At 36.4% G+C, this 24197-nt stretch overlaps 2 protein-coding genes across 3 annotated transcripts in view; one reads left to right on the top strand and one right to left on the bottom strand.

Annotated features, from left to right (window-relative positions):
- The window catches only part of LOC133524180 (zinc finger CCCH domain-containing protein 13), a 155264-nt gene that overhangs the window by 108607 nt on the left and 22460 nt on the right, over positions 1–24197 (top strand). For both annotated transcript variants that reach the window (XM_061860051.1, XM_061860049.1), the window contains 2 exons: positions 22989–23141; positions 23961–24062. In XM_061860051.1, coding sequence (XP_061716035.1) covers positions 22989–23141; positions 23961–24062 — 255 coding nt within the window. The remainder of the gene's footprint in view (positions 1–22988; positions 23142–23960; positions 24063–24197) is intronic.
- On the bottom strand, positions 21871–22682 carry LOC133524182 (N-terminal Xaa-Pro-Lys N-methyltransferase 1-like). The gene has a single exon (XM_061860053.1). The coding sequence runs from the start codon at positions 22623–22625 to the stop codon at positions 21936–21938; it is 690 nt and encodes a 229-aa protein (XP_061716037.1). The 5' UTR covers positions 22626–22682; the 3' UTR covers positions 21871–21935.

Genomic DNA, 24197 nt, shown 5'->3' with positions numbered 1-24197 from the left:
TATTTTTTTAGGAAAACTTGAGTTTAAGCAGATACAACAAAACACGTGCTCATTATTTTTTGCTGCTTTCAAACATATACTCAAACCAGCCATTAACTAGCAAGTTGCTTGAGCATCACTTTCTATAGGAGTTAGAAGATTTAGTAACTTTTTAGTACTTTGAAGGCCATTTTCTCCTAACAGGTTGAGTTTGGGCAGCTAAAAAAAATACGTGTTCGTTATTTTAGACTACTCTATAACATATATCAAAATGAATCAAATCGGAGTCGGACAGTTGGGTACCCTTCCTTGTGAGTCATGGGTGTTTTCTATGTATTTAAGTATTTATAAATATTTATATATTATATATATCGTTGTCTAAGTACCCTCAACACAAACCTTATTGAGCTTACTGTGGGACTTACTCAATTTGTGTAATACTGTCCTATAATATTTATTTATTTATATATATATAGTATGTTTTATTTGTATTACGTATATATGTATTTTGTTGCTTATGTATGTTGAATCTTAGATAAGTTTTTATGTTATTTAGTTAATAGTACCTAGTAGTAGCTAATAGAACCGCCCACAATCTCTCTGATTTACCTTAAGGTTGACTGGTAGAGGATGCCTTTTGGCATTAAGTCCGTCTTTTGTACGATAAGTTTTCTTTTGAGCAATAAAGTTTAAATAGATAAATAAATATATACATAGAAAACAAATCCTTTTATTTCAATACACATTACAAAAATTACAAAATGAATTAATTAGAAAAAATATATCTATAACTCAGGAATAAATATTTGTGATATAAACACAAGTAAATGCCTTTGTCAGGATTCGAACCAGAGAGGGAGCTGCTTCATAGGCAGGGTCACTACCTAACTACCGACTGACCTAGGTGGCTAGGTCAAACCTAATAAAATAACATTACCTAATAAAATTTACGTATGAAGTTTGATTTTTTATCGTCATTATTTCCTAACAGTCTCCGTGGGTGTTGAAAAATATAAATCTATACAGACGTCTAATATTTTCAGAATTTTTTCAGCAACAACAAAATCATTACATAATTCTGATTAGGTTTGCTACACTACCCTATGACCACAAAGAACACACATTTTTTTTAATATAATAGTCGACATCTACGACCAGTTACCATCACCATGCTACATCGGACAATTGAAATAATGATATGCAATTAGAGTACAGTTTTCGAGATAAAGCAACGCGGATGCGCAAGGCTCAGCTGCCGAAGATTTATCCCCAGACGGCGCTCATAAATAAGAGAAAAGGTCAGCGGCGAATGGACGGCTTTCTCAAGGCCGATGCACGGGATAGATATCTCGGCATTCGCTGCAGGTTCGGCCTCACCTGTGCCTTTGTGCATGATTTAGCACTACGGATGTTGGAGAGGTTACGTAATGTGACCTTTTTACATTTAGTATAAACGTCGAATGTATAGACAAACAAAACCTAAATATGCAGCATCAAAAATAAGCTATCTTTTCTATGAAGTCGATCTGAATGAAGTACACTGACATCAAAATGATATCTCAACGATGTCATTAGTTATCGTGCATTTCGCTCGAACGAGACATAATTTTGATATCAGTGTAGGTACTTATTTACATTAAAAACTACTTGAATTAGGCAAATTATTGAATGATTAATAACAACATGAATAAAAACAAATTTTTAATATCACTAAATTGAAATGAAGCTTATGGTCTATTGAAAAATTATTATTTAGTCACTTTAAATTATGATCACAACACAAATTTAACGACGATATAGAGAGTCTTTATAATAATTTAAAGTGATGATATGTATAAAGTTTATACATATCATCACTTTAAAATAAACGTCTCAAGAACTTATAAAGTGAATAAACACCTTTTATTTGTACAAGAATACCTATATATTTCGATAAATATCAGCGTCATAACATACCAAGTCTGCAATTTGTAGAACCTTATCAGACCTTAAAAAGGAAAAAGGCCTTATTCTATTTAAATTTCATCCCATAAAATCGATAAAAAGTATGTATTAAAACCCGCCGCTGCCTTGCAGCGGTCGTACGAAGGTCGGTCATTGATGTGCAAGCGCATACTTCGTTTTTTTTGGTACACGATGCTATTTATCTACCGGTTTATACCGTGTATAACGTAACATGATTACTAGTCCAATCAAATATAGCTCTTACTATACCGATTTAAGGTCCCTGTCAAGATTGTTCTATATTGTCCAAAGTCCTAGTTTTATTTTGAACTATTTACGGCATTTTTCGCGCGTAATCTTAAGAGCATATCGCTGTAGACAACGAAAAAGGGAGAACAAAAATTAAAAAAGGCAATTAAGACTTTTTTGTTCAAAACGACGTCAATTTACAGTATGAGGCGCCAAACATTTTCATTTATGGTATTTTATTACATATATGAATTATGATATTTCATTTATGAATGATTTTACAGCTCGATACGATAGTTTCATAGATCCGTAAGCTGTAATACGCTTGCTTGCATAGGTACTTTTAAAGTTTAAACTAAGACAAGTGCAGCAATATATAAAGTTGCGAAACTTTATTTTCAATATTTAAAACGCTTGGTCATCATAATTGAGTAATTGTTAAAATACAATTCCAACGTCAACAAATGCCAATCGCTTTAGAAATCTCACATTCATCGGCAGAACCATTTGAAAGTAAAGGATAGTCATCACAAAAACCTTTCTAGTAATGGTGAAATTATTTCCACGTACTTTACGCTTGAGTGGTGTATCGACGATCTGTGGCAGATGTCGCTAGAAAGCCTGATGTTGTGATCAGAGATAAACTGCGACACTGTCTAATGCCATTAATTGCGAATTTGTCTGTCGAAAAGGGGAGTGCACACTTACATGTTTATTTTCAAGTTGTTTTCTGGCATATTCACTCGAGTATATGTAACGACGACACAATACGACTAAACCACGCTTGACTGGTTTTTATTGTTTATAGTGACATCTATTGCATATTTAATTATAATCGCGGCACATTTTAGATTATGGTAAAAGAGTAAACACAAAAAAACTTATTTTGTACATATAAGTAATTTTCAAAATAATCTTCACTGTAAAATCACACAGACAGACTAAACGTGGTTGTGGTCTTATTGTTCTCAAGTGTTTGGATTTCTAAAAGCTCTTGACTGGGATCGCGAATATCGTTTATGCAGTCAAAGAAAAGCCGACCATCAGTTTGCGCATTGTTATATGGTAGTCTTTCATATCTAAGCTTTTAGGACTTTCGTTTGAATCGATTCATCTCATTATCCTTGTAGAATAAGTTTCTCTATGTCTAGGTAAAATAGATAAGCAAGCCGGTAGAAGTAAAATTTCTCGCCACTGCTGCAAATGTTCTTTTCGTCTATATTGTCATAATACGGTGATATCGGCGAATAGAATATCATTTCAGTATTAAATATGGAATATTATTCCAATCCAATACCACGCTAAGAATTGACTTCTAGATAAATACTTAGGTAACAAGTTCCCATGCATCAAAGACAGCTTTTTGCTTTTTATAGAAAATCAAACAAAATACATGAATGGCATGCAATGTGCATTAGTCTTAAGCAGGTGGTCAATTTAGCGATGCCTAATGGTTCGCCTCGGCGGATGTGAATGAAGTTCTACCCACGCGTGGGCTGTATAAATACGATGGCCCTTCTTTACCTTCCGCCATTTTCATAATGGTTCCCTGAGAAATAATATTTTGGTTGTGAAATTGTCTGGATTTACGATAAACACTTTATTATAACTATGCATGAATACTTAGTATAACGGTTATAGTATCTCTATGCTAATAGAATTGCTCTGCGTAGGTAAGTGAGGGGGTGATATTCTGCTGATAATTTAGGATTCTGTACCTCAAACTGAATGAAAAATCCTTATATACAGGATCACTTTGTATTTCTGCATTCTGTCTCCTAACACACAGTTACAGCGACAGTGTGTTTTTTTTACATGAATAGAAATATACTGACATGTTTTCTACTTCATACTATAAACCGATTATTTTTTTAAATATCTTGTTTTTCTATCAATCGTTTTAAAGAGCAACCTAAAAGCTGTATCACAATGAGTAATTAACAGAAAACAGTTGGTGAAGTCTTTATGTTATTACATTTGAAGACAATGTTTATAGACAAATGAACGAGAATTCCAAATAGGTACTTATTTATATGCTTGATAAATGTTATTCCCACATTTACTTCCACAGGTTTCCAGTGATAAATCCAATAGAGTTGACTATAAGTACCGCCGCGTCGCATCTCGCTACTGGTCCTTTTCCTGCACACTAGTACAGTCCACCAACAATATTTGTCTGAAAAACCTGGTTAAAAATGTTCAAAAACACTCTTAGGTCGTAGACAACAAAGTCGTCTTCAAACATTTCTATTTCAATATGGTCGTAGCTAACTGTATAGTGTAGTTAGTTATTTATTGCTGTACGTTTTTCATTTAATTGCCCCTTCTCCCAACTGGATTACTGTTGCAATAAATGTATCGTGAGTCATCGTTTGCGAATTCCCTTCAGTTTGTTTAAATGTAGTCTCATTTGCTTTGGAGAGTTAGTTCTGTTAAATTTACGTTGACAATTGTCTGTTTCTACCCTGCAATATACGTTTAGCTATTATAATTAAGTTTACATGCCACTAGAATTATACAAATTGCATGCATAAATTAGAAAACATCTAGCAGAACGATAAAGGCAAATAAGGCAGTTAGGGATTTAACGCTTAAATATAATTAATTATCTTTTGAGAAATGTGCATTGTGCAATGTGAAATGGCAATATCATGTGAGGGGAATTTTTAAATTTTATTTAACTGGCCACAGAGTCCAAATATCTCACGAGTAAGATCCGATTTAAACGTACTTAAAGAATGTAATGATCATACTTATAACAAATTATTACATTCAAGTCAATGTAAATATAAGAATTTAGCGAATTGAGATTAAGCAATACAAGGAAATATACTTTATTTATATAGTAATAAAGCAAAAATCGTTAATTACTCAGCAAAGACTGATGCCTAAAATAGTTACCTGTATGTCAGGTCAAATTAATAAAAGTAACAGACGTAAAGCTAAACGTGTTGCGCCAATAAATCTAAGTTAATTAAACATCAAGTAGAATTACAAAGTTGGCACGGCTCGAGATCTTAATTCAATGAGGTTGTCACAAGCAACCAGCGACTAAGTGGTTTGTCGTGTCCTCTCCCACTGGGTACTTTATCGTCTTCGTTTTAACTTGATGTTACTCTTATTTTGCAGTGTTCTATTACTGACGTGAGAAAGTATCTATTGGTCTTTTTAGTTAAGAGTATCATGCCTACCGTAAAGCAAAATTTATCCCAAGCAGCCTTATCAGCCTTATCTATAAAAAAATGTGTGAGAATTTATTAATAAATTTGGTATTTAGATTTTGTTATGGTTAAAGTAAAAATGTACAGAGTTTAAAAAAACTTGAAAAAGTACATAATATCCAAAGATGAGGCAGTTAGTCACGGATATCTGGAATTTGACACTTTGTACCTCATGGAAACGTTAATTTAATTGAATCTATAACAGCTTTCAATTCGGTGAAGTTCAGGTAACACTAGATTGAATATGACTACCTACTGCAAATATATCACAACAAGTAACAAGTGGTCTCCCATGAAGGAGAGAGCCGCCGGTGCACTTTCAACGGGCTTTATCGTTAATAATCATCAGTCACAATATCAACAAACCATATATTTTCTGCAGAATCCAGTCCAGTATTTTATTTAATAAACTTGTAAAAACACTACACTTGTTCTAGATAATATTTGTACTTGAGGAAAATATTCACAGACACCACCCTAACATCTTCGTCGTTAGTTCCACAACCCATCATTTACTAACATCAGGTTCTGCAGAGAGCTCTCAGAATGTTCGGGCTCCATACGCCCTTGCCGAAATCCGTAGATATAACTATCCGTGCCAGTTATCAAATTCATGATTAAAAGAAACGTCAAAGTGGCAGAGGTTTATTTTTATTTTTATAGAGCCTAGACTATAAGTAGTATAAATTAGGTATAGTTCCCGAAAAAGTTAAATAGTGGCACATCTGCAAATGTTAAAATAAGTATATATTATAGAAAGAAAAGGTTGTAAAGCTGAGGAGTATCAAATAAATAAAAATAAATTCACCTTTAATAACGTTATGAATCATTGCTCAATTTATCCAAATACTTTAAACAACAATACCGTGTTCTGTGCTTAAAATAAAATACCTTAAACTCTACCCTTTGCTGCAGTATCTTTTTTTAAAGACTTACATACTTTTGACATTATGTCTGTGACGTATTCTGCTCCGCATTACAAAAAGGTTTTATTTATGGTTTACTTTTCATGTATTATTTTCTATTTGGTTTTAGAACCATGTCACAGTAAAATAGAATAATTTGAAATGTATGTAACCATGGCAGTCTGAAAATATCGTCGTAACAGCGATGACCTATTAATTGTTATTCTTTATATATATTTTTGTGTTCAGTTTATCCAAGTGTTTCAATAAATAACGCGAGTTCAACACATCTGGCGACCGTGCATAAATAAAAAATAAAGATGGAATCGTGGAAACGCAAACGAACACAGTTCAGAAGAGAATTTACAACTCTCGCGGACAAGACGGCGAAGGCGGTGGAGAATAAAGATTCGGCAGCACCGCAGATTTTCGACCTCCTGTCCGAAGCGGCTTCGAGTTTGTTTGAAGCTGAAGCCACATTGCGAGACTTATGGGTCGAAAGTGAAGAATTTGACGAGGAACAATTTCATTCAGACCAAGAAAAGGCGATGCAATATAAAATACATTGGCATCAAGTAAAAGCCGCATTTTCAAAACCACTTCCTTGCATCAGTAGTGCGTCGTCGCTACATTCAGCACAATCCAGCATCCAGCGAAGCCTTAAGCTGCCCAAGTTGGAGTTGGTTAAGTTCGACGGGAATATCAAATCCTGGCTCTCATTTTGGGGTCAATTTAAGAAAATTCACGAAGATAAAGTAATGGACGCAACTGATAAGTACCAATATCTTTTACAATCAATGACCCCAAATAGCAGCGCACGACAGCTTGTCGAGAGTTACCCACCTTGCGCAGAGAACTACAGTAAGGCAGTGGAAGCTCTAAAGGCTAGATTTGCTGGAGACGACTTACTCATTGAAACTTACGTAAGAGGTTTGTTAACATTGATGCAACAAAGAGGAGAGCCTAAAAACTTGTCGAATTTGTACGATAACCTGCAAACACACCTGCAAGCATTGGAAACACTCGGCGTGACAAAAGACAAGTACGCTTCAATGCTGTTTCCTATGATAGAGTCGGCACTGCCAGAAAGCATACTTCGTGCTTGGCACCGCAGTCAATCTGAAACCAGGGACCTAGCCAACCTGATGCAGTTCCTGAGAAAAGAGGTGGAATCTGAAGAACGGATTAAGCTAGCCAGAAGAAAAATGGAAGATATTACCCTAGCAGAGCAAAAGCCACCCACCGCTTGTTTTGTACAGTTGACAGAAGCCAAGAGTAATAAAGAAGCTTCCCGCAGACAAGGTGAGACATTTACATCAGCATGCATATGGTGTAGCAAGGACAACCACTCAGCCGTCGAGTGCTACAAAGCGGCCAAAATGACAGTGAGTGATCGTATCGAATTTATCAAAGGCAAAAAAGCCTGTTTAATTTGCTTGAAAGGCAACCACATTGCAAAGAAATGCAAATCTTTCCCAAAATGTCTATATTGCAAAAAGCGTCATTTTACAATCATGTGCGTCGACATTCCAGCGGATCAAGGCAGCAGCAATAAACAGTCGGAGACATTCAATAACGTGTCGTGTGTACAAAAGTCTGCAAGTACAACTTTATTGCAAACCGTGATGGTGAAACTTGTACACGACAAGAAAGAGGTCAGTATTAGAGCATTTATTGACAATGGTGCACAACGGTCCCACATAAAGAAAGACCTAGTGCAGAAGCTCGGCCTAAAATCTATCAGAAAAGAGGTAATAAGTCATTGTTTGTTCGGCGGGTTCGAGACGAAAAAGGAAGACTACGGAGTGTTTGACATATGCGTCAAGAACGTCGAAAACGACTTTTCTATGAATTTATCTGTTGTAGAACAAACAAATATTTGTAATTTTTTACCTAAAATAAGATCTTCTGTAATACTAGAGCAGCTGCGTCGAAAAAATATTATTTTGAACGACTCCATGACCGACTCTCCTGACGAAGTAAGTTTATTGATAGGTGCTGACTATTCTGGGTTACTACTTACAGGCGACGTAATACAATTAGATAATAACTTGACTGCTATAAAGACGAAATTTGGGTGGACCGTTCAAGGTCCTATAACGGGGCTTTACAGTTCCATGACAAACTCGACGACGACTTTCCATTGCTTAACAAAGATTGATCTTACAGATTTGTGGTCTTTGGAGGCGATAGGTATCAACGATCCCGCGGTACAAGCAACTAAGACAGCGCGCGATGAAGAAGTCCTCAGATCCTTCGAAGAAAACATCAAGGTCAATGAAGAAGGTCGTTATGAGGTAAGTTTACCCTGGCGTGACGTTCCGCGACCAAAAACTAATTACGATTACGATCTTGCCAAAAAGAGGTTAGATAGCACCATGGCTCGCCTTAAGCAGCTCGGTAAGCTCGAAGATTACGACAAGGTATTTCGCGAGTGGTTACAGCTAAACATCATTGAGGAAGCACCTGACCAATCTGTCCAAGGCCATTACATGGGACATCATGGTGTGATCAAGACCTCCAGTTTGACAACCAAGCTGCGTCCAGTTTTTGATTGCTCAGCCAAGGACAGGCATGGGATTTCATTAGTTGCTGATCTCGAACGTAAGAAAACTGGTACTGTTGCCATGCACGTTGAAGAAGAGTCTTTCCTAGACAGATTAACCTACTTCTCAAGCTACATCAAGTTGGTTAGAATGTTGTGCTGGATGTTACGATTCAAGAAAAAATCGACATCGAAGGAACTAACTTACGAAGAGTTCGAATACGCTGAGAATACACTAATAAGGTTAATACAAAATAAGTGCGTAAACTCTTTAATAAATAATCAAAACATACAAACCTTTGCGGATAAAAATGGCATTTTACGTCTAAACACGAAACTGTCACTTGGTAATGAAAATTACAATTTCAAGTTCCCCGTGATCCTTCCTGGTTCTGATCCGATAGTTCGGCGTCTAGTTGAGTATAGGCACATCGAGCTTAAGCACACTGGAGCACAAACGTTACTCAATAATCTACGTCAAAACTTTTGGATTATCGGTGTCAGGAAATTAGTCCGTAACGTTATACATCGCTGTATAAGATGCAAAAGATTTAAAGCAAAACGATGCCAAGCACCCACTGGGGAACGAATGGAAGCGAGCACGGCATTTCAACATTCGGGCGCCGATCTAGCTGGACCTTTGACATTACGCTCTGGTGCAAAGGCGTGGATCGTTCTATTTACCTGTGCTACCTACCGTGCTGTGCACCTAGAAGTGGTGGAGTCGCTGTCAACAGGTGAGTTTTTAATGGCACTAAGAAGATTTGTAGCACGACGTGGACGGGTAGAAACGTTATTTAGCGATAACGCTACAAATTTTCGCGGCCTGGACAATGCGTTTGGTTCCCTAGATTGGGACGAAATTCAACGATTTTCCTCAATAACGCGGATCAAGTGGAATTTTTTGCCTCCGGCTGCTCCTTGGTGGGGAGGGTTCTACGAAAGATTGATAGGATTTCTAAAACAAATCCTTCGTAGAGTCTTAGGAAAGGCATCTATCTCGCTTATGGAGCTGCAAACGGTGCTCTGTGACTGTGAAGCGGTAATAAACAGCAGGCCACTCACATACGTAGGTGGTCAGAGGGATCTGCAACCGTTGACCCCCTCAATGTTTATTCAGCCGTTGCTGTCAAATCGTTCAACCGACTTTGATGAAGTTGATAGAGTAGCCCTTAACGTCAGGCAACGATATTGCCAAGATTTGCGTGAACATTTGCGTAAACGTTTCAGGGACGAGTACATAAGTTCACTTGTACAAAAGCGTGAGCTGAATGGACCTGTACAACTTCAGCCTGGAGACGTCGTCTTGGTGGAGACTGAAGATAAGCGTGTGACATGGCCACTGGCCATAGTTGAAGAGGTTTACCCTGGTGCTGATGGCATGAGTAGAGTGGTTCGAGTTAGAACTGCAGCCGGAACAAAGGTGAGACCTGTACAACGCATTTTTCCTCTTGAGTTGAACTCACATGACCGACTTGACTCGTCTTTTAGGCTAGTTGATACTGACTGTACTAGACAAACACAAACAGAGACAAATGATAGTAGTGAGGTACGATCGACACGAGCCAGAAGGTTGCCACAACATCTGTTTGACTATATTCTGGACTAGAGTAGCTTAACCTTCCGGTTCTTCCCGTTTGGGAGTGTGACGTATTCTGCTCCGCATTACAAAAAGGTTTTATTTATGGTTTACTTTTCATGTATTATTTTCTATTTGGTTTTAGAACCATGTCACAGTAAAATAGAATAATTTGAAATGTATGTAACCATGGCAGTCTGAAAATATCGTCGTAACAGCGATGACCTATTAATTGTTATTCTTTATATATATTTTTGTGTTCAGTTTATCCAAGTGTTTCAATAAATAACGCGAGTTCAACACAATGTCCTTACCTACCATTTATACTTAAGAAGTCTGAAGAATCAACTTGCTTAGGATCCAAACTAGTTTGAAGGTTTCCCCTGTAAGTGTAATTTAATTTATCACAAAATTACCTTATTATTTCAACAGTACAGTAAACTCTCATTACAAATTATGTGGTTTCTGATTTACTTTATAAACGTGGCTAACTTCTAAATGGCCTTGATGTTATGAAAGTTCAGATTAGTAAGGAGGCTACCACGGCAACCGTAACTCGTAAGGTCGCGAACTAGGGGTCTGTGGGACGCAGAATTACGTGCAAGCACTATGTGGTACGGTGATATGCGAAATAGTCGTTTAAAGCGAAAGAGGGATGCGATTGCAACGTTAATAACTATCTAGCGCTAACCTGGTTGTTTGTAGGGCTCCACTTAACTAAAAATTAACGACATGGGAACCTTTGCCTTTGCGAATTCAGCTTTCCAACTTACACACCTCACGTTAGTTTATAATTATAGGCCCCTTTTCTATATTTTTAATTGTTCAGTCGTAATTACTAATCAGTAGAAAAACGCCATCATTGGGGAAATATGTAATGCCAATCCTTTTATACATATTTACGTTTTAGAAGTAGGTAGAATGGAAAAGTGAGACTATGACAAGGACAAAAAATAATAGCGCTTTCTCTGCTGCTCCTACTGAAAGTTCCATAAGGGCATCTCGTTTGGTCATCTGCCCCCTCCCCTATTCATCTCTATAGTATATTATATCTCTATGAATCTAGTCAAACTTGTCAACCATTAAGATATTCATCTGAGCGTGTATGTGGACGTTTTCCGTGGAATCCATCAAAACACCCGGGTCCAGTGAAGGGGCAATTGTCGCGACTGGTTTGGTACTTTTACTTTTGAAGTTTAAATAAAGAGGTTATGTCCAAACTGACAGGTGATTGATGCGATAAGAATAATAATTGAACTTTCGTAATATTGACGCGTAATTAATGATAAAAAATAATCCATCTATTGTCAGGTAGGGCTGCTGTCTCGGATCAGTCTCATTTAAATGAGAGCATCTTGTTTGAATACCCGTAAGTAGCTTAAGAAAACCGCGATTTGAACAAACGTATAGTCTCTAACATCCACTAGGGTGACCAGATCTGATTTCCGGTTTTACGGGAAAACTGCTTTGAAAATACGGGATTCGAGGTTAAAATACGGGACAGGCGTTATTTTTTATAAAAAAATCAATATTCATTGTTTTATCATCCTGCACATATGCTAAATTTCTTAACGAAAGACTTTAGAAAACAATGTTAAATATTTTAAAACACGAAATTTTTTATAATATATATAGGAAGGAAAATGTGAAATAATCAACTAAATAACCTATGCAATAATTGTTCTGTTGCTAATTGTTTTTGTTTCAGCTGTATCTTTTACTGAGGTGTGCCAATAAAGAGTATTCTATCTATCTAATACATTAACCTATAAAAAATTTGATTTGCTTTATGAATTACCCTGAAAACAATCATAAATCAACAGTTTATATATTTGGTTAAGAAAATGTGAATTTATCAATTAAATTACATACACATAATAACAACAAGGTAATTCATTGGGAAACAACTTCTGACATTCCCAATGAATTACTCTTAAAACAATAATAAATACTAATACACACAAGTGTCCTGCACCGCTGTGTGCGAGAAAGTAAATATTGTTCGAATAGGCATTTTTATTTTTAAATGCCATTGAATCTTAAAATTACGGGACAATATACTGTCGCGTATTGGTTTCGCCAAATTACGGTAAAACGAAAAATTCATGCCTGAAATACGGGACAACCCGTTAAATACTGTACATCTGGTCACCCTAACATCCACATATTTTTAATTAGGTTTTTTTTTTAATGGAGGATAGGCAGACGGTTAACCACGATCTCATCTGATGGTAAGTGAAGATGCGGTCTACGGTGGAGCACGCTTACCTACCAGATACCTATTTACTCTTGCCTTGAAGAGATCCAGATTGTACTCATGCAGAAACACAGACTCGGGCAGGGCATTCCACTCCTTGGCAGTTCGCATAAGGAATGTTGAAGCAAAACGCTGCGTGCGTATTTGTGCAATACCTACCATAAAGAAATGCCGGAGTGCCGATCGTCTGGTAGTCCGATGGTGAAATAGGGACGGAGGAATAAGGTTGTGCAGTTCCCCAGCACACTCTCTGAAATGTATCCTGTAAATGATCGTTAGGTTGGCAACCTTGTGACGATGCTTCAGACTTTGGAGTCCAGCATTTGTCAGGTCGTCATCATTGATTCTCTTGGCTCTCCTCTCGACTGACTCGAGCGCCTCAAGTCAAGGTATTTTGCAGAACCATCCCACAGATGTTAACAGTATTCCACACATGATCTGACTTGTGCTTGGTAAAGGTCGATCAGCTGCCTAGGTGTAAGGGCTCCTCTACACGATGGCCCAGCGTAGGCCAGTCTAAGGGACACAGCTATGCGGTGGAATAAGATAGCAATATCACTTGCTCCCTCTAACGCATAAATGCGTCGCTTGGACTGGCCTACGCTGGGCCATCGTGTAGAGGAGCCATAAAATACTACCTCACCTTGTTGACATATACGACACTACGCGTATGTACGCGCGGTAGGGCGTGTGACTTATCATACACATTTCACATGTGAAATTCAAGGTATCGGAATAGCGACTAACGCCACGTAAACTTACTTCTATCCGATGAATAGGTAGATCGTTTACACAAAGCATCAAAAGCAAATATACTTAATAATCAAACGAACTTACCTGTGAAGTTTGATTACAATTATGCGAGTATCCAAATCCAAGACAACAAATATAATTTACTAGCAGCAGTACACGTTATCGTGCAGTCCAAGTCACACATTTTAGAGATTATAGTATTTAAAAAACAAGTTCGCGCTGTCCCTCTCACTCGCTACGCTGCGTTCCTGCTTCGACATCGCTCCTCCAGTACTCATTATTTCAGAGTTATTTTTGTGTTATTAACAGAGACTATTTTATTTTCATTTTTGGGGATGGGGGGCGGGTCTTTGTTGTCTTGGATTTGGATACTCGCATAATTGTAATCAAACTTCACAGGTAAGTTCGTTTGATTATTAATTATACTTCGTATCCAAATCCAAGACAACAAATATAATTTACTAGCAGATGTTCAGAGCTTTGTATTTAAATTCAAATCCTGAATGCGAAAATAAAATAAAATATCGATATCAAATCAGTATGTTACGAACATACTGATATTATTGATTTTGACTAAAGAGAACAACGTACCACCTAGAAGTTATTAATTTATATCCAATTTAAATAATTATTTATGTATCCACATAGTATAAATGTAAAATGTATGTATAGCATAATAAAATTAAGGAGTGAAATTGCTCTTGGTATTTAATTTCGTTAATATTAAAAAAGTATAAAACTTTCTTTGATTTCACTGTAGTATATTGATAAAGTTGTATATATCTTAATATTCACAAGGTACAACTATTTTTATGTCATTTACAAGCCAGGACGCCATTAAGTGTAAATGTGTTTTCAAGCTTTAGTTGGCTCTAAATAAGTTTTAGATGGGCATTTTCTGTCTGTAACCATATAAACAAACCATTTTGTATAATTTAGAATTTACCAACCATTCTCTGGATGTAATTACAACGGAGACAAACAAGCATACGGCCTGCCTGATGGTAAACAATCACCGTAGCCTATGAATGCCCGCTACTGCAGAGGTATATTACATGCGCGTTACTGACCCTAAAATATAATCTAATTTTATGTTACGACACTTTAAAGTTAATTTTGAATACAGCAATCAATACTTTCCTCGGTAAATAGCCTTTGAGTGAGATAGATAAAGGAGAATTTTTTTTTTTTTTTTTCATTGTAAAGCTACCATAAATATCAAGGCTATATGTAAGTACTTTAAAACTAAGTCTGGACAATTACTAGTAGAGTATCCTGTAGGTATTAAGTATTTGAAACTTATCACTTTGAAAATATAGATGGACTAATTTTAGTTATTACCACAGATCAAGAAATAGTAATATTTTTATTTTTATTTTATTTTAATATATGGAAAACCAACAGCGCTATATATATCTAGAACTTCCAATAGAATTACAGAGCCAATTACAGGTTCTCACTTATAAATGATATTATTTATAACTAAATAGCTAATCTCATCTGCTTATGCGTATCTGAACGATGATGGCTACTACGCTAACAAGTGGCAAGGAACTTAGGTAGATTATGTGTTGAGTTATGATATATTTGTGAACAAAATATCTGGCATGACTTGTAACTTGTACTTCATTTTAAGGAGTAACATTTTTTAACGTTACCTACAATAAAACTGTACAGTGTGCATTGCGACGAAAAATGAAAACTATTTAAGCTTTCTTTTACAGCAAGACAATATGACAACCCGAGCATTTACATTTCAGACAATAATAATGTTATTGTTAAAGGATTTCAACCCTTTATTGCGATTATTAATCTAGCTACTTAGCGCAAGCAACTGCAACACGTGGCAGCATTACTCTAGTTGCATGGTTGCACAATTTACAGCACTTATTTCGCGTCGCGGGATAGTGCATCAACGGCGGTTCACCTCTTGTTTGATGCGGCGATGTTCCCCTGAAGTTTGGAGCTGAGAATCCGTAAGTAAATTGTACCGGATTTATTACATTAGGCTCGTTGATATGGTATATTCTTGACAGCATATCAAAGCTGACGTTTGAAGTTATTAGGAGTATATAACAGCGTGATATGAGTACGAATCATAAATTTGGGTTAAAGGGTTTACAGATATATTTTTTCCTATATGTTGTTTACATACAGCATTTCTTTGTCAGTAAGGGCAATGACATTGCGTACATTTTGTTTAAGGTATTTTAGGCCGCATTAACACCTATTAAATTACCTCAGCGTAACAAGAACCTCCTATATATTTCATTATTTTTACAAGTCCTGTAAACTTTAGCTCAACCTTAAATATTTTTGCTCTTTAGTCCCTTATATTTACATGCGTAAAGCTACTTCCAATACTATTAAAGTCTTCAATCATTACATTGGCATCAACACTGTTATAGTAGAGCAACGTTATATATCTTTGACGATATCATTTTGAGATATGTATAATGACCGACTGTAGACCGAAGAGCGAAGTGACCGAAGAGCGTAGCGACCGAAGTGCGAAACGACCGAAGAGCGAAGCGACCAAAAGGAGCAAAGCAACCGAAGAACCAAATGACCGAAGCATTATAACCTCGACACTTAAAATGAAGCACATATAGCCTCGACGCTGCGGAAATGGAGGCCTCGATACGATTATTGTGGAATTGTATAGTACATATAACTTAAAGTGCGGCATATATCTTCGTCACTGTGACAGCTGCGACAGCGGACCCCTTGACACAATTATTGTGGAGTAATGATAGCATCCTCACTATGACATGGGGCAAACTTAGCCTCAACACTACGACAGCAGAGCCCTCGACACAATGATTGTGGAGTAATGATAGCCTCCTCACTATTAAAGTGGGGTACATATAGCCTCGACGCTGTGAAAGCGGAGCCCTCGACACAATATTGTGGAGTAATGATAGCCTCTTCACTATTAAAGTGGGGCAAATATGGCTTCAACGCTGTGAAAGCGGCGCCCTCGATACAATGACTGTGGAGTAATGATAGCCTCTTCACTATTAAAGTGGGGCAAATATAGCTTCGACGCTGTGAAAGCGGAGCCCTCGACACAGTGATTGTGGAGTAATGATAGCCTCATCACTATTAAAGTGGGGCAAATATAGCTTCAACGCTGTTAAAGCGGAGCCCTCGACACAGTGATTGTGGAGTAATGATAGCCTCATCACTATTAAAGTGGGGCAAATATAGCTTCGACGCTGTTAAAGCGGAGCCCTCGACACAATGGTTGTGGAGTAATGAAAGCCACATCACTATTAAAGTGGGGCAAATATAGCTTCAACGCTGTTAAAGCGGAGCCCTCGACACAATGATTGTGGAGAAATGATAGCCTCTTCACTATTAAAGTGGGGCAAATATTGCTTCGACGCTGTTAAAGCGGAGCCCTCGACACAATGATTGTGGAGTAATGATAGCCTCATCACTATTAAAGTGGGGCAAATATAGCTTCGACGCTGTTAAAGCGGAGCCCTCGACACAATGATTGTGGAGTAATGATAGCCTCATCACTATTAAAGTGGGGCAAATATAGCTTCAACGCTGTTAAAGCGGAGCCCTCGACACAATGATTGTGGAGTAATGATAGCCTCATCACTATTAAAGTGGGGCAAATATAGCTTCGACGCTGTGAAAGCGGAGCCCTCGACACAATGGTTGTGGAGTAATGATAGCCTCTTCACTATTAAAGTGGGGCAAATATAGTACCATGTCGACATCTCATTTATAAGAAAATATTTATTTAATATGTGTTTTAATTTTGAACTATTAATTAATGTGCATTATAAAATTACATTAAAACTTTAATCAACACAGTTAATACCGATTTTCTGTTTGATGAATATCTTGTTGCACAGTAAACCTAAGTTTCTAAGTACTCACGGAAAGGAGAATTATTATTAGACGGAGTCCACAATATTACACAAATCAAGTATATCTTTCCATAATATATTTCATTTTAAAATTATATTATATTATGTTACTCAAAGCAGTCTAATAATAACAAAGCGGGTAACTAACTGATGATCAAATTTAGGAGGCGACCACATCGATTGGACCCAAGACTCGACGATACCGCGATGTCCGATTAAAGCCTACTACCTAATCCGTCATGATCCATACGATAGATTCACTATGGCCCTCATATGGGGCATGGGGCGCACGGTATCGGAGCACGCATAGCACGTCCCGTTTGTATACGTCGATTAATGGCATTAAACACTTTAAACTGTCAGTCAGACTAAATAGTCTTCCAATGTCTTATAGATTGTGTATTGATTGACATTACTCCTGTATACTTATACCTATAGGTATCCTCATAAGACGCTCATTAAACTTGTTGGTACTGTGTATGTACATTTGCATAAAGACGCGTTTTGTTATCATTCATAGGCACTTATTACCAATCGGCAAGGATTACCATTGTTATCTGTTTTATTGTATGGTAGGGTAGATCGGACATGGTAAAAGCCGCTTTGGTGAAACAATTACCTAGTATATATTAACTTTATTCAGATATGGTTTGTATATTTAAATCTGTACGCGAAAGCATCTCGTAAAAAAAAAATTGTGAGTGAACATTGCATTTTATGCAATCATAAAATGAAATGTAAATAATATTATATTAGTAAATAATACTATAATAGTACGTATTACAATTATTTAAAGTTCAAATTGTAATCTATTTGTAGCCCCATACTTATTTTTTCCGTAATTTATTTATTCAAAAAAGAAGGTAGTTGTAGTAAGTGATTTCGTATGAACGTAAAAATTACTTACTTGATTTCTTAGGTAATAAGTTTATTACGCTAAACGAATATACCTACAATTTCAAATTGAAAGTTTAACTGCCATGTAAGTATGGCAAACGAGACTAGACTTGCCGAGCTGAATAAACATCAATTTTTCGTTCGAGGGTACGGCGGTCGGCAGTTCAAATAATGTTTTGATTCTATACTTCTTATTCAGCGCACAATAAACATTAATCGAAACACAATTAGGTACACATATTTAGAGGAACACTATTTTGGCGAAAATACGTGTGACTCGGACTAACACAAAAACATGTAATGAGTACTGGAGGAGCGATGTCGAAGCAGGAACGCAGCGTAGCGAGTGAGAGGGACAGCGCGAACTTGTTTTTTAAATACTATAATCTCTAAAATGTGTGACTTGGACTGCACGATAACGTGTACTGCTGCTAGTAAATTATATTTGTTGTCTTGGATTTGGATACGAAGTATAATAGCTAATTAGTACTATTTCTAATTAGCTAGTATATATTGCGTAAAATTAATACCAACGCAATTAGAGGTAGGTCATAAGGGACTTAGATTCTACTAGTATATCATACAGCCTAGTGGGTAAATGAACTTGTCGGTTTGATACTAGAAGGCAATCAACAAATTAAATTGCAATTCAGGCCTACGCCATTCAACGTTCTAACTCTGATAACTGCTTTCTATTCGTATGCATGTTATTTGCAATAATTTACTGGATACTAACTTAACGTGTTGCTAGTTTAATATAATAAATTTGATGTGATCATTTTATACTTAATAATTACAACTTCTTAAAATTTCAAACACTAAATCATAGTTGCGGATATTTCAGGCTTTAAAATCAAAAGTACCTTACATTACGTTACGTAAGTACGTTAATCCTTTGTATATTATTTTCATCTATCTGTAAGTTATTTATTATAAAGACTGTTACGATTTCGAACACAAAAAAAATGATGAATATCTCATGTTACAGCGTCAGTGTCAGTATTAGGTTACATAACTAACATAACGGTGGTTGCAACTTCAACGATTTTGCGCTTGACCGCTAATCAAATGATTCCTTAAATCATTCGTTGTAAGAGAAATAAGTAAATTTTGACAGTTTTGAATTGACCCTTATATTAACGAAGCTAAGACCTACCTACCGTTTTATCAGTTAAAAAAACTGTCACAATTTACTTATGCCTTAGTGGCATATAAATATACACGTCAATTGATAACTAAAATTTACTTCTTAACTTAGTACACCGACTAATAGTTAGGTACTGAAAAAAAAAGCCACTGACTTATAATTGTGTACCTATATGTAATAGCTCGCTTATTTCTGTATATTATTGTATAGGGCAGCTAGGAATTGATGATAAAAGTGCATACAAAATGACTCCAATCGGGCGTCGCGCCCGTTCGGGTTGGACTTAGCGTACAACGATCTTAAGCGTGAGGTGTGTAATGTATCCAATCCAATGAATTGGCTGGGCAATGACCTTTGCTCACGTTTTTCTCTTTAATGTATATGTAATGATATAAATTATATAAGTCGAGTTTTTGCGTATTTCGGCTAATAAATAAAACGAATCAATTATATTTTTTATTCGAAGTGTATAAACGTGTACGGTTACTTTTGATTGGCAGGTAATAGCCTGGTATACACGAAGCTAATAATATAGAACCAATTAAATTTTGCTACATATTTTTATTTGCTTTTAACCGATACTATAATTACAAGTAAGGCGGTTCTTGTTGTAACAGTCTAGGTCATAACTTTATAACTTGTTCTAAACTTTCTTAGTTTTTTTACCCTACTGCCTTCCAAAAAAGGGCTATGTTGTTAGCTTTTATAGGATTTAATTACTTACACAACTTTTCACAGAACATGTTTTCTTAGACCTTCACTCGAAAAATACTTAGATATTATACCTATACGTATTTATTAAATGCCTAATAGCTTTTAGGGAAAAATAACGACGCTCAGGTCGGTCGGGATAATAAATACGAAAGTTCGCTGACTTCCTAAATTATTCTAAAGTATAAGATTTTGCCAGTTTTTTCTTTGTTCTGCCGGCGACGGAAATAATGAGTTCCGAGCAGAAAGGCCGTTCCAGACCAGACCTGATCTGAATAATGATCAGGGCGCCGAATCACGACCAAATTTTAGTAGCCGAAATAAGAATTATAAAAAGTCGAAGAAATAAATAAATTGAGGCCTTGCCTCAAACATCAGATAAAATTAACTTACGTCTGTACCTAGGAAATTTTTATCTGTGTAAAGGCAAGAGGCTTAGAAAATAATAGTTAACAGCTAATAATTGACCGTGTAGACTTTTTTATGATCACCGTACAGTCTGCCTAATATTTGTTAAATTGACATACTACGTGAGAATTAGGCAGAGATTCTAAATGGTTTAACTATACTTATACAAGTCCTTGAAGTATCTATTGATACCAAAATAAGTAGTTAATTTTGAATTTAAACCACTAAACTAAATGCACTAAAAGAAAAGTAAAATTACATTTTACACATTCCTTATTTAGCAGCAGCGGGCAAACGTATTTAGTACACATTTTGCATTTTGATTGATATTTAATACAAACAATGATAATAAAGCTAGCAAAGCTGCATTGGTTTGCTAATAGAATACAAAACAGTACCGTACAAACACTTAGAGCCATCAAAATTTGCACCAAGACCATCATTTCGAAATGAATACCAGGTCGATCACGAGGTAACTGTAAACGTCAATTCGCATGGCTTTACCTCTCCATTCCATGATTGGCGGCCCTAATAATAGACCGTAGTGCGATATCCATCGCTAACTGTTCTTTGATGGAACATCAATTGCTCAAACTAATTATCAGTGATTTGTAGGTATCTGCGCCTTTACGATACTAAGATTCTCCGTTCACATTGTGCGTCACAGGAAAAAGTTTTAAAGTCAAACCAATACAAGTCTGTAAAGGTTTGAATAGCACACGCAGTGCTAGTGTTGTTTTAAACGTCATACTTCTATAAAATTATGACGTATATATAACACTTGCACTGCGTGTGCTATCAAAATCATTGACGACTTATCTTGGTCTAACTCTAAAATAATTAATATAAGTACGGAACTTAGTCTCTCGTAAATACTTAAGTACTTTCGTAATAAATAAAATAATACACTATAAAAACATTACAAAAATGATTACAGGGCTCTTGTTTATCTTCGACGCAATAAATTTTATTCAATGCTTTAGAAGATTTTTCATCTTAAATAGCCCAGTCAAGTGGTTTTATTTGAATTATCTTTTAATCAAATTCTCAACTCAATCGAAAATTCCTTTAATACAGTAATGCAATAATTTTGTAACTTGTACCTAAACGGAAAATGCACTTGCGAATGTCGCTGGGCCGCTCGTCTGCGATTACTGCGAACCTACTTTATTAAACGTCACAATCACGAATTCAGCCCACGATTCTCCATTGCATCTCCGATAAGCCTTAGCGAACACTACTGTCAACATCAAAAATATGTATACAATATTCGCCTTATTGCAGATGAATAAGATACAAATGTGTAAACATATATTGCAAGTTGACTGTGCAAGTGCTCCGGTTGCCACACCGATATTTCCGCAAAATGTTAGTAAGGATGAAGACGCTTAACGGTTGTAAAATGCTTTATTTACTTGTATTTTTTTTTTATTTGAACAAGACAAATGCATAATCAGATGGTTAAAACAAATGTTCTTTTCTCCAGTTCATTCGGAATTAAAGCAAATGAATAAACTTTATAAATATCCTCTGGAAATCCGTCCTGTACATCTTCTTTGATCACGTCTAATTGAGCTTCTTGGAATATTAATTGCATGAGTTTATAAGGTCGGGCTACTGATGAGTCTTCGTCGTCATATTCTATTTCTTCGCTTGAAGTGATATTCTCTTTAACGATTATTACACCATTCGTGTTAAGTGCCTTTTTACATCTTTCTAAAAATGCAATTAGATCGAAGTCGTTTAAATGGCCAAGGACCCATTGGCACCAGATGACGTCATACTTTTTCTGAGGGGTAAAATTTTGCAAACCTACATTGTACAGTGACCCAAGTCTTTTGTTGGTTTCACCGATTCTTTTTTCGGCGGCGGAAAGGAATCTTTCTTCTTGTTCGACTAAATCAACCTCGTCAAATAGAGGAATCAGCAGGTTTTGAGCGATTCTGCCGATGCCGGCTCCACAGTCGAGAGCCAACTTAGTTCCTGGGGCATTTTTAAGAGCTAGTATGTCATTTAGAAAGGCCTTGGACCCCTTGATGTCAATGTCCGAGATATGCTCGTAGCCGCCGAGCACGCCGGCTATCGTGGCTGGGACATTAGCCCAGTATTTTGCGGCTTTTGTATAAAAAATGTTTTCAGACATTATAATGAAATTAATCAAATTGTGACATGGTTTTGGTATTGTGTCAGATATTTTTTATTGTTAATGTCAAAATCGAGGCGTCATAGATTCTAAAAAAAGTTTGGGTTCAACAAAATTTGAGGATTTACTAATGACATAATGAACCTATCGTGAAAGTTTAAATATAAAATATTAGTAAATCCAATTTTCTATCTTATAATTAAAATATAGTTTAAATTTAATATGCTTATAATGTTCATGACTGAAGAGCTGCAAGATAATAATGATGATGGAGATAGATGCTTTTGAGATGTTGTGCACTAATTTATTGTATGTATTTTGCACAAGTTACTCTATCTTATGTTTCCTTTTTGCTTGTTCCAGGCTTTAATAGCGGCAGTACAAGAGACTCCGGAAGAGGACATCCGCGATGCTCTGAAGGCGCAGACCGACCACCACCTGGCCCTTGTGCCGCGAGGGCCCAAAGTGCTGCGGGACACTACCACCTATAACACCACCATCAATACTGATGACACGGTTAGTATTCACGGCTGTCTCATTATTTTCTCGTCTACATGTTATGGAAGGAAACGGACTTTTATTTGCTAAGCGTAGCAAAAAATTACTTTTTTAAATTTTAAGAGGACTAGTATTTTCTATCAGAATCCAAATTGTACGGATGATCTGCTAGTTGGATCTGGATTGCAAACCTACCCTCTACTAATCGTCACATTTAGATGTGAACATAAGCAAGTTGACGGAACTCCCAAAAATTGATTTAATCACTAGAAATACCAAATTATTAAAATGCAAACAATTTTGGTAGCAGAACTAGTTTTTGCGATTTAACTCTAGCTATAATTAACTTATTCTAAAATAGTTTGTCCGATAGCCAAAGATAGATTGATTGAGTAAGATACGTAAAGTCTAAGACAATTTCATGCTTCGAATTTGACAGGTAAACGAGATGGCGCTGTACAGGACCATACATTTTGCGGTAACTCTGATTGTCAAAAGTTGACGTTTGACAATTCAGTGACCACAAAATAGATGGGGCAGTACAGCGCCATCTGTTTTGGATGTGAAACTAAGGAGAACGTTTTTTCCTTAGACTTTACCTCTTAAGTTTAAGTGCTAAAACCGTTAGCCTACCCATCATTAAAATGGTGTATCTATTTATTAGTACAGTACAGTCAGCGACAAATAGATAGTGACGGTTAAAGTGGCCAATATATCGTGACACACCTTTGTTAGCATTGAAGGATGTTTCCGATATGTTTGACTACTTTTTCACTAATATCTACCTATTTGACGCGCGGGTTATAGCGCGTGTACTGACTTTGTTCAACATTTCAGGAGGAGCTGCGGGCCCTGCGTCCCGACGGCACGATAGTCACAGAGACGCGACATACGAAGGAACAAGAGCGACTCTGCGACGAGGAGTTGTCTAAGAACGAGGTACGTTCTTATTTTATAAAATATCTAAAACATTTGCGACCCGTCGGGTACTCACTTGGTCTTCGGTCACAGATGTAAAGGTCTTAGGTATTTAGATATTCGGGATGACATGTAATATGAATGACATTATTTATA

This window comes from Cydia pomonella, chromosome 13 (assembly GCF_033807575.1).
Source record: "Cydia pomonella isolate Wapato2018A chromosome 13, ilCydPomo1, whole genome shotgun sequence".
NCBI lineage: Eukaryota > Metazoa > Arthropoda > Insecta > Lepidoptera > Tortricidae > Cydia > Cydia pomonella.
This window is presented reverse-complemented; position numbering and strand designations above follow the sequence as displayed.

Excerpts from the sequence above, each read along its gene's own strand:
- LOC133524182 (XM_061860053.1), bottom strand. The coding sequence starts at position 22,625 with ATGTCTGAAAACATTTTTTATACAAAAGCCGCAAAATACTGGGCTAAT.